Genomic DNA, 15,796 nt, shown 5'->3' with positions numbered 1-15,796 from the left:
GTTTTTGTCAGTTTCTGAGAATTTTACACTTCATTGAGTTAATTATTAAATGTATTTATTGGAAGGGCAGACTTGAAATGTAAATGTTTGCACAAAACAAGCAACATGACAAAATATTACCAAATTTAAATAAACATTTATTCCAACAAAAAACATTTACAACACACAGGTTCACAAAGGTGTTGCATTAGTCTGAGGTTCAAAACCATGACAAAAACTATATCTAATCAAGGTTTATATTGCACTCAACTCCGATTAAACCAGGTCTGGAAGCAGCTTTAAAAATACAGTTTGTGTAAATGTACTTAAAGTAAAGCTTTAGTCAACGTTTGTGATAAAAGACTGAAATACTTTTACTGCTGTTACTTTAACAAATATAACTTTAATGATGATTTAATGGAGTACTTGGAGGGTGACTCCTGGTCCTTCATTTCCACAGTCTGTAAACCAAGAGTGTGATGGCGAGGCAGGAGAACATGGTCCCTGAGCAGAAACATCACAGAAAACCTTTTAGTTTGAGTCACTGTGGAGGGGGAGGGGTTTGGTGACTATAGGGGTGGAGTCAGGGGGCAGAGTTACCTGCCAGGTAGGTGATCATCTCCAGCTTCAGAGACTCCAGCAGAGTTTTGAGCGACGCCACCTGCAGGTCGATCTTTTTGTTGATCTCCATGTTATCGTTTTTCAGGTCGACTTTCTGAGCGAGGAGGAACATCGTCAACACGGCACAGTACGTTTTTATACTGTAATATTACTGCAGTATCTTCAGAGTCTTTACCTTTTGACGAAACTCTGTCATGGCCTCCATCAGCCTCTTCTTTTGTTCATTGAACTGAGAGAAAAACACAATGAGTGATGATACGTTCACTGACTCAGTGATGATGATGATGATGCGTTCACTGACTTAGTGATGATGATGATGATGCGTTCACTGACTCAGTGATGATGATGATGATGCGTTCACTGACTTAGTGATGATGTGTTCACTGACTCAGTCATGATGATGTGTTCATGACTCAGTGATGCGTTCACTAACTCAGTGATGATGTTTTCACTGACTCAGTGGTGATGATGTGTTTACTGACTCAGAGGTGATGATGCGTTCACTGACTCAGTCATGATGATGTGTTCATGACTCAGTGATGCGTTCACTAACTCAGTGATGATGTGTTCACTGACTCAGAGGTGATGATGCGTTCACTGACTCAGTGGTGATGATGCATTTACTGACTCAGTGGTGATGATGCGTTTACTGACTCTGTGGTGATGATGTGTTTACTGACTCAGAGGTGATGATGCATTTAGTGACTCAGCGGTGATGATGACCTCACTGACTCAGTGATGATGCGTTCACTGACTCAGTGGAGATGATGTGTTTACTGACTCAGTGGTGATGATGTGCTCACTGACTCAGTGGTGACGATGTGTTCACTGACTTAGTGGTGATGATGCATTTACTGACTCAGTGGTGATGATGTGTTTACTGACTCAGTGGTGATGATGCGTTCACTGACTCAGTGGTGACGATGTGTTCACTGACTTAGTGGTGATGATGCATTTACTGACTCAGTGGTGACGATGTGTTCACTGACTCAGTGGTGATGATGCATTTACTGACTCAGAGGTGATGATGCGTTCACTGACTCAGTGGTGACGATGTGTTCACTGACTCAGTGGTGATGATGCGTTTACTGACTCAGTGGTGATGATGAGTTCACTGACTCAGTGATGATGCATTCACTGACTCAGTGGTGATGATGTGTTTACTGACTCAGTGGTGATGATGCATTTAGTGAATCAGTGGTGATGATGCGTTCACTGACTCAGTGATGATGCGTTCACTGACTCAGTGGTGATAATGCGTTTACTGACTCAGTGGTGATGATGCGTTCACTGACTCAGTGGTGACGATGCGTTCACTGACTCAGTGGTGACGATGTGTTCACTGACTCAGTGGTGATGATGAGTTCACTGACTCAGGGATGATGCGTTCACTGTCTCAGTGGTGATGATGTGTTTACTGACTCAGTGGCGATGATGCGTTTACTGACTCAGTGGTGATGATGCGTTTACTGACTCAGTGGTGATGATCCGTTCACTGACTCAGTGGTGATGATGTGTTTACTGACTCAGTGGTGATGATGCATTTACTGACTCAGTGGTGATGATGCGTTCACTGACTCAGTGATGATGCGTTCACTGACTCAGTGGTGATGTTGCGTTCACTGACTCAATTGTGATGCGTTCACTGACTCAGTTGTGATGCGTTCACTGACTCACCATGTCAGAGACCCTGCTGTTCTCTAAGTTGAGGTCTAGTTTAGTTTCCGCTCGTACTTTCTGATTCTCCTCCTGAAAAAACAAAAACAGCAAGGACTCAAAACCAAGATTAACTAGGCTTGAACCAGACTTAAACCAGATAAAAAACAGACTTAAGCAAACTGTGTCACCTTCAGTCGAGTCCTCAGCTGCTCCAGCTCTTGCTTCATCGTCTGTAGGAAAAAAAACAACGTTAAACACTGAAAATTCTGAACATGAATTCAGTCACTTAAACGCAGCTTGGTCACTGTCGTCGTGTTTGGTTTCCATAGCGACACAGCGCAGCTGCGTTACCGTGTTCTCTGAGCGGAGGCTGGCGAACTCGCTCTTCTCCAGGATCACCATGTCCTTCCTGATGGAGTCCAGGTGAGCCAAGATCTGCTGCACGGTGATCTCCTGGTGAGCTTTGGTCACCATGTCTTTGTACACGATGTCCATGTTGGACGTGGTCAGCGTCACCAGAGCTGAGACGATGAGGTCGGACTGACGCTCGTCAAAACCTGAGGACAAAACATCACTCACTCTCCCACACCAAAGGCACCAAAGCCCTCACCGCTCTGCCACAGCTGAGGGTTAAAGGTTACTTTTCTGTGTGTGCGTGTGTCCTCACCGCTCTGCCGCAGCTCTGTCACCATGGCCTGAGAGTCAAAGGTCAGTTTCCTCTGATCCAGAGGCATCAGCTCCACTTTCCTCAGGTCAAAGGTCAACACTGGTGCTGTCACATGATAATCTGACACACGCACACACATGCACACAAAGAGGAAGAAATAAAGATTGAGAACGGTTGTGTGGGTGTCTGTCTCTCTCTGTATGTCTGTCTGTCTGTCTGTCAGTGTGTGTGTCTGTCTGCCTGCCTGTGTGTGTGTGTGTTTTTAAACTTTTTTTTTCCTCCTCAGAATCAAAAACCCGGAACCGGAAGTCGTACTCACCTCTCCAGTTTCGCAGCGGCCGCAGATTGAACCGTCGCAGCGCCTGCATGCCGGAAGCTGCGCGTGTTCAAAAGTTTCAACACAAAACAGTTAAAGTTGAAAACAATCGGCTGATCCTGGAGAAGCGTCTGACCGGAAACTGTGTGACGTAACAGCGGAAGCTCGGGACGCCTTCAGGGAGCTTCGGAATTCTCACCGTCACTGTGAGAAAAACAGTGCCCCCAGCGGAACAAGATAAAGTGACTCACACACTTTGATATTCTGTGAAAATATTTTTTTGTGTGAATATTAGAAATAATATTTGATTCAAAACGTTTTTAAAAGTTTTTATTTGCCTATTTTAGTTAATTTTCATATAAGAATATACGTTTTTACATATTTACATATATATGTTTCTCACTTAATGTGTTGACGTCTGTATTTCTTTGTGTCTTTAAACATGAGAGGGAGGAAAAAAACTACATTACTATAATTATGACTCATAAACATGTAAATATCAGTGATAAGATAAGAGTCAGCAAAGACAGTAAAGATAAAGATAATAAATAATAAACATAAATAAAAGGATGCAAGCGACTGTGAGAAGAACCATAAAAAATGCAATGAAAGAACTTTGGAGATCATTTTGTAACAAGAATTGATCAAAGCTGGAAAATAATCAAAAGAATGAATGGATATCCAGTTTTAATTGAAGGTGAAATAACAGCAACTACGAACGAAGAGAAAGGCTAACCTGTTATATGTATATTTTTACCATGTGTCTCACCTCATCATGTGTCTCACCTCACCACGTGTCTCACCTCACCATGTGTCTCACCTCATCATGTGCCTCACCTCATCACGTGTCTAACCTCATCATGTGTCTCACCTCACCACGTGTCTCACCTCTGATTCAAATAAAGGGCTCGTTAACAGGCTTCAGCAGAGCTGAGTGACCATGTGAATCACATGGTAAGCTGTCATGTGATTCACATGGTCACGTGATTACAACATGCCCAGGACCAGGACTGGGAAACCCTGGTTTACAGCTCCTGAGCCATTTTCCACCACTTTTACGTATTCCCGTTATTTTATATGAAACATTATCGACAGTTCTAACTTTTGTGCCGATTTTTGTCCGTTTCCACTCGCATTTAGTGCCTCAAAAATGCAAGAAAAAAGTTCCTTTCATCACTGTGTTATTATTATTATCAGTTGTGTGGACTGGGTTGATTAACGACGCCATCTAGTGGTAGAATTTCAATCCACTTGGAAGGGAAAACTAGTCCCACATGAGAGAAATACACTGAACAAAAATACAAACACTTTTATTTTTGCTGAACTCAAAGATCTAAAACATTTCCTGTCGACACAAAATAACCAGATAACAAACTCACATCAGAGTGATGACGCTCATGAGAACCATAAGAACACCAGGAAATTCAGTGTGAGATCAACAGGACAAAGTTGTGAGTTCAAATCTGACAAACGACTGAAGTTCATACAACGTTAAAACTTCAGGCCAAAATAAGAAAGATTGGCGTGTTGTTCTGCAGCTCTGTGAGAACAGATTCAGTTTGTGCTGAGTCATTCAAAGACATATAAATACGTCTCATGCTACTATTCATATATTCATTTTTTAATCTAAACATGGCAACATGATAAAAACGTGGTATTTAAAGGGTTAAAACATTATTCAGTATTTGACATCAATAATTAGGTCAGATATAGGTGAAAAAAAATCACCTGAATGAAAGTAGAATATAACAATGCATAACATTATTATATATCTCATTTATGTTGGGTGGATTGAGTGTGTATTTGACACAAAACGTCCAAAGTGTCCTACAAGACACAACAAGGAAAAACATCCATTTACTGTCACAACATTTATTCTTGATCTTTTTAAGACAAAGAGCTAAAACTGGATCATTTAGGCAGCTTTTATAAGATGAGGGGGGAAACACCTCCAGTCCAGCAGGTGGCAGCATTTCCTACAGGTGTTTTTTTTCTGTTTAAGCAAAAATGTTATTAAATAACAACAATTTCAGCTGCCATTGTTCTTTTATTTGTCCAGCGAGGACATGAACGTTGTTTAATTACAGGTGGAGCTGCTCCTGCACAAACACACACTGATTTAAAAGCCTTTGTGTACTTTCCGTGACTTGGTACATTCCACTCCACCCCTCTGTGTCGATCTATTTGGAATGTTCCACTTCCTTTGTCCGAGGCGGAGCTTCTTCTGCGCAGAGACAGAAACAGCGAGAGAACGAGGAGCAGCGGGAACAACCATGTGGACAACCATGTGGACAAACATGTGGACAAACATGTGAACAAACGTGGTAACAAACGTGGTAACAAACGTGGTAACAAACGTGGTAACAAACGTGGTAACTGCTGTTTAAAATGATCCACACATTTCTTAGATTCTCTGTTGACGCTCTGTTCACACCTGCTGTTCAGGTTACACCTGCTAATGTGACGTCACTGCTCCACATGTAAACACACGATCACCATCTAACCATGTACGTGTGTGTTTTCAAAACACTGACTTAGTGTATATAATTATATAGTATGACGTCATACTGTCAAAAACTGTCCAAATATGAACTGTCTAAAAGTGTCCTAGTATAGTATGTCGTCATAAAAACATGTTTATTATTTAGTAAACTGTCCAATTATAAACTGTCAAACATGTCAAACAATGTCCAAATATAGTACGTCAACAAAAATATATGTCACTATACCATTAAAACTGTTTAAAATGAGTATCTAGTCTGGCCAGTAGGGGGCAGGTTAAGTAAAAAAACTGTTGAGGAGCAGTAGTTTAGTAGAATTTCAAAATAAAAGTGTCTGTGTTGATATGGATCAACATATAGTTGACAATAAAAAGGTTTTCCTGTGTTTTCCTCACATTTCTTCACTCATTTACTGCAGTGAGCACATTTGAACACTTTAAAGTGGACACTGCTTTGTCTCATCATGTCCTCTGACTGAAGACCTGCAAACAGCTGCCGTTAAAGGCACAGTTCATGTGTTTTCAAGTCATTCCATTCACAGTCGTCACTAAATACATCAGAATCCTCAAATGTTTTCAGGATTTTTAAAGTCTTTGTAACTGATCTACAACTTTGTTTGGAGCAGGACCAGGAGCCAGGAGCCAGGACCAGGACCAGGACCAGGAGGAGCTGGAGGAGGACGAGGAGCAGCGGGGACAGGTGTGTGGTAGCTGCTGCTTAAAAATGATCCGCACATTTCTTAGATGTTCTGTTGACGCTCTGTTCACACCTGCTGTTAACATCCGACCTGAGGGATCCGATCACAGGTGTTCAGATTACACCTGCTAATGCTAACGCTAATGTGACGTCACTGCTCCACATGTAAACACACACACCTTTCATTTCTCTTTCTTTATTCAAAGGAACAAAGAAACCGGAAAATGTTCAACATTTGTAATAAAACAAAAAACACTTAATCGATTATTAAAGTATTTGACAATTCCTTTAGTAATGGTTTAATTATGCAGTAATCCTTGCATTTCTACTTGGTTTATATTTTTAAAAATAATCATCAGAGACACCATGATGCAATTTATCGTGATATTTGCAATAAACTGAGACAACAGCGCTCGTGAAAGTGAGCACTTGGCACCATCTAGTGGACTGAAATGTTCATTTATTTATTTTTAATGACGTTTATTTGTAACATCCGTTAAAAAAAAATACACACAAAAAAAGAAAACGCCATATTTCACTGTATTAGTTTTTCTGCTAATAATTCTCTCAAACAGCGTCACATCCTGTGTGTAACCGTAGCAACCACAACAACAGTAGCTGCACGTAAAGTCACACTATTGTATCGACGCAGTTTCACGTCAGACACTGGAGACGCATCTGAGCCTCGTCGCATTTACACTTGTGTTCAGTACATTTTCTGGAGCAAACCATCACTCTTTCACCTGTGATTTCATCCCCTCACACGGACGTTAACAGCACTTGTCAACAGAGCCTCTGTTTAATGTGTTCACATCATTTTTACATTGTTAACAAGTGAAAACTGTGGACGAGTCAGTGACAACATTCAATCAATAAATACACCATTAAATAAAGACTCACATGTGTCTCACATTCATTCATTCACATTGGAATTAAATACAGAAATGTCTCATTGTTAAATATGTCATTCATTCATTCAAATACTCAATTCATGTAATGTGAAAACAGCAACATATAGAATGACTTGACTATTGAATGAGTGATGTCATGGTCCTGTGTTGCATCATCAATTGATTTGACGCTGATTTTGACAGAAAAAATCAATTCATCATGCAACACACGACCATGACATCATTCATTATATAGTCAAGTCATTCTATATGTTGTTTTTACATCAAATGAATTTGGTATTTGAATGAATGAATGACACATTTAATAATGAGACATGTGTGTATTTAATTCCAATGTGAATGAATGAATGTGAGACACATGTGAGTCATTATTTAATGGTGTATTTATTGATTGAATGTTGTCACTTTGACTCGTCCACAGTTTTCACTTGTTCACAATGTGAAAATGATGTGAACACATTAATCACACAGAAGTCTCATTCATGTGCTCATCATTTTTAAGCAGCAGTTACTGGACACCTGGACCCAACTGTGTGGTCAACAGTCCAGGGAGTGAACCCCTATCATTTTTTTGTCTTTTTATGGCATTTTTAGGGATTTTTTTTGGGCCAAAAATGTGAAATAAAATGTTATAACCCCCTGCTGTCATCTGTGCGGGGGGCCGGGGGAGCACAGCCCAGCCCCGGCCCCAGTTTGGCCCCGGCGCCGGGGCCAAGTGTTCGGAGCATGCTGGATTTGAACCAGCCACAGCCGGACTGGCACAACCTCCTCGCGGTTGCGAACCAACCCACCACGCCACGAACCCTTTGGAGGTTTGGGACGGAGCTCCGGGCGTTTTTGAGTCTTCACTTTGGCTGTGGAACCTTAAACCTTGACGTATAAAGGAATTGAACCGTCAACGTCAGGACTGAAAGGCTGCTCTCTAACCAGCTGAGCCAACTGTCCAGACTCTTCCTCAGGTTTTGTCACACCTATTCAGTCTCTGTGTAGAATATTGGGCTTAAAAAGTTGCTTCATCTAAGATTTGAACCTCTGACCCCAGGAACTCCAGTCTTTGTCTGAACCACGTGAGCTATTTGTCCTCACACACTTCTTCTTCAACGTTGGACGACTTTCAACAACAGATGAGCACAACCATGACTTAAAAAAAAACCTCAGACTGATGAAGTATTTAAGGATACATGTCCTCCATAATGGGCCAAACACTTGGTGTAGTGGTTAGTGCTCTTGCCTTTGAAACAAGAAGACCTGGGTTCGAGACCCAGTTGGAACAAGGATCTTTCTGGAGTTTTTCATGTTCTCCCTGTGTGTGCGTGGCTTTTCCCCAGGTTCTCTGGCTTCCTCCCACAGTCCATCAATCATCTACCACTTTGTCCTCCACTGGAGGGTTGCGGGGGTCCTGTGCCAAGCTCAGCTGTCATAGGGTGATAGGCGGGGTTCATCCTGGACTGTTCGCCAGTCCATTCAAAACATGCAACACAGTAATCAGTTAGATTTCCACCTAAACATTCACTTCATGTAAGATTCGAACCCCTGACCATAGGAACACTAGTCCACGTCTGAACCATATGAGCTATTTGTCTGTTTGCTTTTTCACACAATTTGGAAGTCTTTCAATAATAGAACTCATGACTCCAAAAAAAACTTCAGACTGATGAAATATTTAGGAACGTCTGTCCACGAAAATGGGCGACATGGTTGGTGTAGTGGTTACTTCTCTTACCTTTGCAGCGAGAGGATCCGGGTTCAAGTCCCACTTAGAACAATAATCTTTGTGCATGGAGATTTAGAGTCAATGAACCTTTCAACACATTCACTCTCACACCTTTACAAGTGTTTCAACAGTAGATTACCCATGACTTCACAGGCCTCAGCTGGTCAATTTAGAGTGACTAATTAACCTAATCCCAATATTGCATGTTCTTGGACTGTCGGAGGAAGCCAGACAACTGGAAGAAAAGCTACACACAGGGAGAACATGAAAAACTCCATGCACAAAGATTCATGTTCCAAATGGGTCTTGAACCCAGACTCTCTCACTGCAAAGTCAAGAGCACTAACCACTACACCAACCATGTCTCCCATTTTCGGGGACAGACGTTCCTAAATGTTTCATCAGTCTGAAGTTTTTTTTGCAGTCATGGGTTCTATTATTGAAAGACTTCCAAATTGTGCAAAAAAAGCAAACCAAGACAAATAGCACACATGGTCCAGACATGGACTGTCGTTCCTATGGTGAGGGGTTCGAATCTTACATGAAGTGACTGTTTAAGTGGAAATTTACTTCATCAATGTATTGCCTGTTTTGAATGAACTGGCGAACAGTCCAGGGTGAATCACCCTATGATAGCTGAGCTTGGCACAGCAGCCCCCTCCACCCTCCGATGGAGGACAAAGTGGTAGATGATTGATGGACTGTGGGAGGAAGTCAGAGAACCTGGGGAAAAGCCAAGCACACACGGGGAGAACATGAAAAACTCCACAAAGATCCTTGTTCCAACTGGGTCTCAAACCCAGGTCTTCTTGTTTCAAAGGCAAGAGCACTATCCACTACACCAACTGTTTGGCCCATTACAGAGGACATGTATCGTTAAATACTTCATCAGTCTGACGTTTTTTGGAGTCATGAGTTCTATAATTGAAAGACTTCCAAATTGGCTGAAAAACCAATCAAGGACAACTAGCTCACATGGTTCAGACAAGGACTGGCGTTCATATGGTCAGGGGTTCGAATCTTACCTGAAGTGAATGGAAATTTACCTCATCACTGTGTTGCATGTTTTGAATGGGCTGGCGAACAGTCCAGGGTGAACCCCCCCTATCAACCGATGACAGCTGAGCTTGGCACAGCAGCCCCCGTGACCCTCCAGTGGAGGACAAAGTGGTAGATGATTGATGGCCTGTGGGAGGAAGCCAGAGAACCTGGAGAAAAGCCACACACACACGGCGAGAACATGAAAAACTCCACAAAGATATTTGTGCCAATTGGGTCCCGAACCCAGGTCTTCTTGTTTCAAAGGCAAGAGCACTAACCACTACACCAAGTGTTTGGCCCATTATGGAGGACATGTATCCTTAAATACTTCATCAGTCTGAGGTCTCGCTGAAGTCATGTTTGTGCTCATCTGTTGTTGAAAGTCGTACAACGTTGAAGAAGAAGTGTGTGAGGACAAATAGCTCACGTGGTTCAGACAAAGACTAGAGTTCCTGGGGTCAGAGGTTCAAATCTTAGATGAAGCAACTTTTTAAGCCCAATATTCTACACAGAGACTGAATAGGTGTGACAAAACCTGAGGAAGAGTCTGGACAGTTGGCTCAGCTGGTTAGAGAGCAACCTTTCAGTCTTGACGTTGAGGGTTCAATTCCTTTATACGTCAAGGTTTAAGGTTCCACAGCCAAAGTGAAGACTCAAAAACGCCCGGAGCTCCGTCCCAAACCTCCAAAGGGTTCGTGGCGTGGTGGGTTGGTTCGCAACCGCGAGGAGGTTGTGCCAGTCCGGCTGTGGCTGGTTCAAATCCAGCATGCTCCGAACACTTGGCCCCGGCGCCGGGGCCAAACTGGGGCCGGGGCTGGGCTGTGCTCCCCCGGCCCCCCGCACAGATGACAGCAGGGGATTATAACATTTTATTTCACATTTTTGGCCCAAAAAAAATCCCTAAAAATGCCATAAAAAGACAAAAAAATGATAGGGGTTCACTCCCTGGACTGTTGACCACACAGTTGGGTCCAGGTGTCCAGTAACTGCTGCTTAAAAATGATGAGCACATGAATGAGACTTCTGTGTGATTAATGTGTTCACATCATTTTCACATTGTGAACAAGTGAAAACTGTGGACGAGTCAAAGTGACAACATTCAATCAATAAATACACCATTAAATAATGACTCACATGTGTCTCACATTCATTCATTCACATTGGAATTAAATACACACATGTCTCATTATTAAATGTGTCATTCATTCATTCAAATACCAAATTCATTTGATGTAAAAACAACATATAGAATGACTTGACTATATAATGAATGATGTCATGGTCGTGTGTTGCATGATGAATTGATTTTTTCTGTCAAAATCAGCGTCAAATCAATTGATGATGCAACACAGGACCATGACATCATTCATTCAATAGTCAAGTCATTCTATATGTTGCTGTTTTCACATTACATGAATTGAGTATTTGAATGAATGAATGACATATTTAACAATGAGACATTTCTGTATTTAATTCCAATGTGAATGAATGAATGTGAGACACATGTGAGTCATTTAATGGTGTATTTATTAATTGAATGTTGTCACTTTGACTCGTCCACAGTTTTCACTTGTTAACAATGTAAAAATGATGTGAACACATTAAACAGAGGCTCTGTTGACAAGTGCTGTTAACGTCCGTGTGAGGGGATGAAATCACAGGTGAAAGAGTGATGTGCTAAAATGTTGATGAGTGTTTTTTAAAGGTGGAAATGATGATGTTGTCAAACATGTTGTTTTTGTCCACAAAGCAACAATTATTGAGTTTGATTGATTTCTTTGTTTTTATGGAGCAAAGAAAACAGAAAATGTCGACATTTAAGAAGCTGGAAAATCACAAAGCTTGATTTAATTCTTTAAAAAAAAAACAATAGTTTGTTGTTAGTTTACACCTGACATGGAAATGTGTCGGGCTGCAAGATATTACCGTTATGGGCAGATATTCGCTTTGAAAAGTATTATGGGATATGAGCAAACACGGTGAGATGTGCCGATAATGACAAATGACTACATCCACATGTGCTGCGATATAAGTATGAAACATAGTGTGTTATTTTGACTAGAGAAGAGACTTAATGACTATAGAGGATGAAACCTGACTTATGTATAAATAAATACATAAATAAATGTATAAATACAGGAATAAATAAATAAATAAATGAATGAATAATAAATAAATGTATAAATAAATAAATAAAAGAATAAATAAATGTTTTACATTCATTTCTACATTTCTGTTCACTTACATTGATTTATTGCTGTGTCCATATGTTAATGAGGTAGGAGGTCCTAACCTCCGTCAACAGCATGTTTGGTCAAATCGGAGACCCAGACAAACACAAACGATTCCCAATCCAAAGCCTTACGCTAAGCTCCAGTTAGCGTAATGTCCTCGACTGGGAGGTCACTGCAGACCTTCACAGTGTTGCCAACTCTGTTGTGCGACGAGCAACAAATCTAGTGAGTTTCTCTGGTGTTATTGGAGACTTTTGTGGTTTTTGGAGACTCTCACGTGAAAGCACGTATCACTCTGCAGTTACTGCCGGGATCTCCTCCCCCTCCCAAAGCACCAGTGCTGGGCGAGCTGGTAGCCAACAACATTCCTGTACAAGACTCAGCGCCGCTAGTAAAGCAGAAGTCGTCGACCCAAATCGAGCACACTCCTGTAACCAATCATGCTGTTGACTGAGGTTAGGACCTCCTACCTCATTAACATATGGACACAGCAATAAATAAATAAAAAAATGTAAGTGAACAGAAATGTAGAAATAAATGTAAGGCATTTGTTTATTCTTTTATTTATTTATTCGTGCATTTATTTATACATTTATTTATTTATTTCTGTATTTATTTAAACATTTATTTATGCATTTATTTATTTATTCATTTCTGTATTTATTTCAGGTTATTTCAAGTCAGGTTTCGTCCTCCATAAATGACCTCTGCAGTCGTGAAATGAAATGAAATGAAAGGTGTGTGTGTTTACATGTGGAGCAGTGACGCCACATTAGCGTTAGCATTAGCAGGTGTAATCTGAACACCTGTGATCGGATCCCTCAGGTCGGATGTTAACAGCAGGTGTGAACAGAGCGTCAACAGAACATCTAAGAAATGTGCGGATCATTTTTAAGCAGCAGCTACCACACACCTGTCCCCGCTGCTCCTCGTCCTCCTCCTGGTCCTGGTCCTGGTCCTGGCTCCTGGTCCTGGTCCTGGTCCTGGCTCCTGGTCCGGCAGCTCAGCCCTGCTCCAAACAAAGCTGTAGATCAGTTACAAAGACTTTAAAAATCCTGAAAACATTTGTAAAATCTCAATATTTAACAGAGGATTCTGATGTATTTAGTGACGACTGTGAATGGAATCACTTGCAAACACATGAACTGTGCCTTTAATGGCAGCTGTTTCCAGGTCTTCAGTCAGAGGACATGATGAGACAAAGCAGTGTCCACTTTAAAGTGTTCAAATGTGCTCACTGCAGTAAATGAGTGAAGAAATGTGAGGAAAACACAGGAAAACCTTTTTATTGTCAACTATATGTTGATCCATATCAACACGGACAATTTTATTTTGAAATTCTACTAAACCACTGCTCCTGAACACTTTTTTTACTTAACCTGCCCCCTAGTGGCCAGAGTAGATACTCATTCAGTAGTGTGACATTTCTTGTTGACGTACTATATTTGGACATTTTTGACAGTTTACTAAATAATAAATATTTTATTACGACCCTTTTACTAAAAGTGTCCTAGTAACAAACAGTTGAAATATGAACTGTCTAAAAGTATTTTAGACAGTTCATATTTTAACTGTTTGTTGACATATTATACGAGGACATTTTGGACAGTTGCTGACAGTATGACGTCATACTATATAATGACATATTTGACACTAAGTCACTTTTTTGAAAACACACACGTACATGGTTAGACGGTGATCGTGTGTTTACATGCGGAGCAGTGACGTCACATTAGCAGCAGCTAACCTGCTACTGGCCAGACTAGATACTCATTCTGAACAGTTTTAATGGTCCGTTGACATTTTTTGTTAAGGACATTCTTTAAGTTTTTTGATGACATACGTGGACAGTTTCTAATTTAACGTTTTGACGACATACTATCGCATTGACCACACGTACATGGTTAGACGGCGATCGTGTGTTTGCTGTGGAGCAGTGACGTCACATTAGCATTAGCAGGTGTAATCTGAACACCTGTGATCGGATCACTCAGGTCGGATGTTAACAGCAGGTGTGGATCATTTTTATCCTTACCAGACGTTTGTCCCGCTGCTCCTTGTCCGCCTGAGCGTCTCCTCCTGCCGGCTCCGCGCGCGTGGAAGATCCGAGTGGCAAACCGGAAGTGGATGGTTCCAATTCAATTTATCGAGGGGGAAGGGCGCGGACCGCACTCAGCCAGGAGGAGTCCACTTTTCTTCGGCGGCGCTGAGGAGGGGCTTGCTGGTGCTTCATCTCCCCCTAGAGGCACCTGTGCACAGCATGATTTTTTCTGCCTCATCAGATTTTTATTTTCTCTTTATTTTGCATGAAAATGTCACCAATTCTATTATCAATAATATAAAATGTATTGAATTCGGTGGAATTTTATTTAAAGTTGTTCACATAACCCTTAGAAGTTGAATATCAATGTTTATGGTCCTGCAGAGAGTGTATTTGTGTGTATTTGGCTTTTATATTGAGTGATTAATAAGATAAAAATGACAAATATGTGAGACTTGTACACAAATATAGAACTATAAATGCTAATGAGCGATGAATAAATAACTAAAACCTGCTTTGTCGTAATATTTTTTTAAAAAATGTAAAAGAAACCCCGATGCTTCGAGTGTATCAAGAACACAGAGTGAATATAGAAATGAGCAGAGCTGTGGACGTGCAAGACACACGAGACACACAAGGACAGACGACAGGATGTATGTGAACAACAGAGATTTAGTGACAGAAGAGCAAAAAAAATAAAGCATTAGATATCGAAAATATTTGCAGGGATATAAAAAAGGATATGTGAAAGAAGGGTACTCGGAGAGAACCGGGTGTCACGGGGAGTTACAACGGGCATTCCTGTTGACAATGACTTAGAAAAACTCAAACGGAGCATTAATGGAGCTGAGATAGGCAGGATTCCACACTTCCTGCATGAGTTTTCCGGTCAGACTCTATATTCCTCCCCCACTTGGATGTTACAGATGTCAGAGATATGGGGGGTGTGGAATCAGGAAATGTAAAAGCAACAAACAACATAAGCTATACAGAAGCAGCTAAAAGAGTACAGGGACATAAAATAAGGAACGTAGACAACAAAATGAATCAATCCCAAGCATCAGGGACGGGCCACGCTGAGAAGAAAGACAAAGAAGAAGCTCTTTATATAGATAAACTGATATTATTCATTGCCTATATATATATAGATATGGATATAATTATATATATATATATATATATATATATATATATATATGTATATGTATATATACACACAGATATCAGAATCAGAAGAGCTTTATTGCCAAGTATGATTTACACATACAAGGAATTTGTTCTGGTGTCATATATACACACTACAAAACACCAACAGCCTATATATATTATATATATTATTATATATATATAATAATATATATATATTATATATTATTATATATATATATATAATAATATATATATATATATATATAA

The 15,796-nt window shown here is 40.7% G+C and overlaps 1 protein-coding gene and 2 long non-coding RNA genes across 3 annotated transcripts; 1 reads left to right on the top strand and 2 right to left on the bottom strand.

Annotated features, from left to right (window-relative positions):
• Nucleotides 1–416: 416 nt before the first annotated feature.
• Nucleotides 417–3,419, bottom strand: ccdc90b (coiled-coil domain containing 90B). Its single transcript, XM_058627774.1, has 8 exons — nucleotides 3,246–3,419; nucleotides 2,927–3,046; nucleotides 2,611–2,816; nucleotides 2,448–2,489; nucleotides 2,278–2,349; nucleotides 776–829; nucleotides 580–694; nucleotides 417–483 (listed from the first exon to the last, which is right to left on the bottom strand). The coding sequence occupies exons 1-8, from the start codon at nucleotides 3,292–3,294 to the stop codon at nucleotides 428–430; spliced, it is 714 nt and encodes a 237-aa protein (XP_058483757.1). The 5' UTR covers nucleotides 3,295–3,419; the 3' UTR covers nucleotides 417–427.
• A 1,117-nt stretch (nucleotides 3,420–4,536) lies between these two features.
• Nucleotides 4,537–14,503, bottom strand: LOC131458596 (uncharacterized). The gene is made up of 3 exons (XR_009240113.1): nucleotides 14,375–14,503; nucleotides 13,253–13,363; nucleotides 4,537–5,466 (listed from the first exon to the last, which is right to left on the bottom strand). It is a non-coding gene; the product is annotated as an uncharacterized LOC131458596 (long non-coding RNA).
• On the top strand, nucleotides 6,378–14,894 carry LOC131458598 (uncharacterized). The gene is made up of 2 exons (XR_009240115.1): nucleotides 6,378–6,442; nucleotides 14,378–14,894. It is a non-coding gene; the product is annotated as an uncharacterized LOC131458598 (long non-coding RNA).
• Nucleotides 14,895–15,796: the final 902 nt, after the last annotated feature.

The sequence above is a fragment of the Solea solea genome, chromosome 4 (assembly GCF_958295425.1).
Source record: "Solea solea chromosome 4, fSolSol10.1, whole genome shotgun sequence".
NCBI classification, from domain to species: domain Eukaryota; kingdom Metazoa; phylum Chordata; class Actinopteri; order Pleuronectiformes; family Soleidae; genus Solea; species Solea solea.
This window is presented reverse-complemented; position numbering and strand designations above follow the sequence as displayed.

Excerpts from the sequence above, each read along its gene's own strand:
- ccdc90b (XM_058627774.1), bottom strand. The coding sequence starts at position 3,294 with ATGCAGGCGCTGCGACGGTTCAATCTGCGGCCGCTGCGAAACTGGAGA. Across the intron at positions 2,817-2,926 it reads GACAGAGCTGCGGCAGAGCG|GTTTTGACGAGCGTCAGTCC; the intron begins GTGAGGACACAC and ends TTTTGTCCTCAG. Across the intron at positions 2,350-2,447 it reads AGCTGAGGACTCGACTGAAG|GAGGAGAATCAGAAAGTACG; the intron begins GTGACACAGTTT and ends TTGTTTTTTCAG.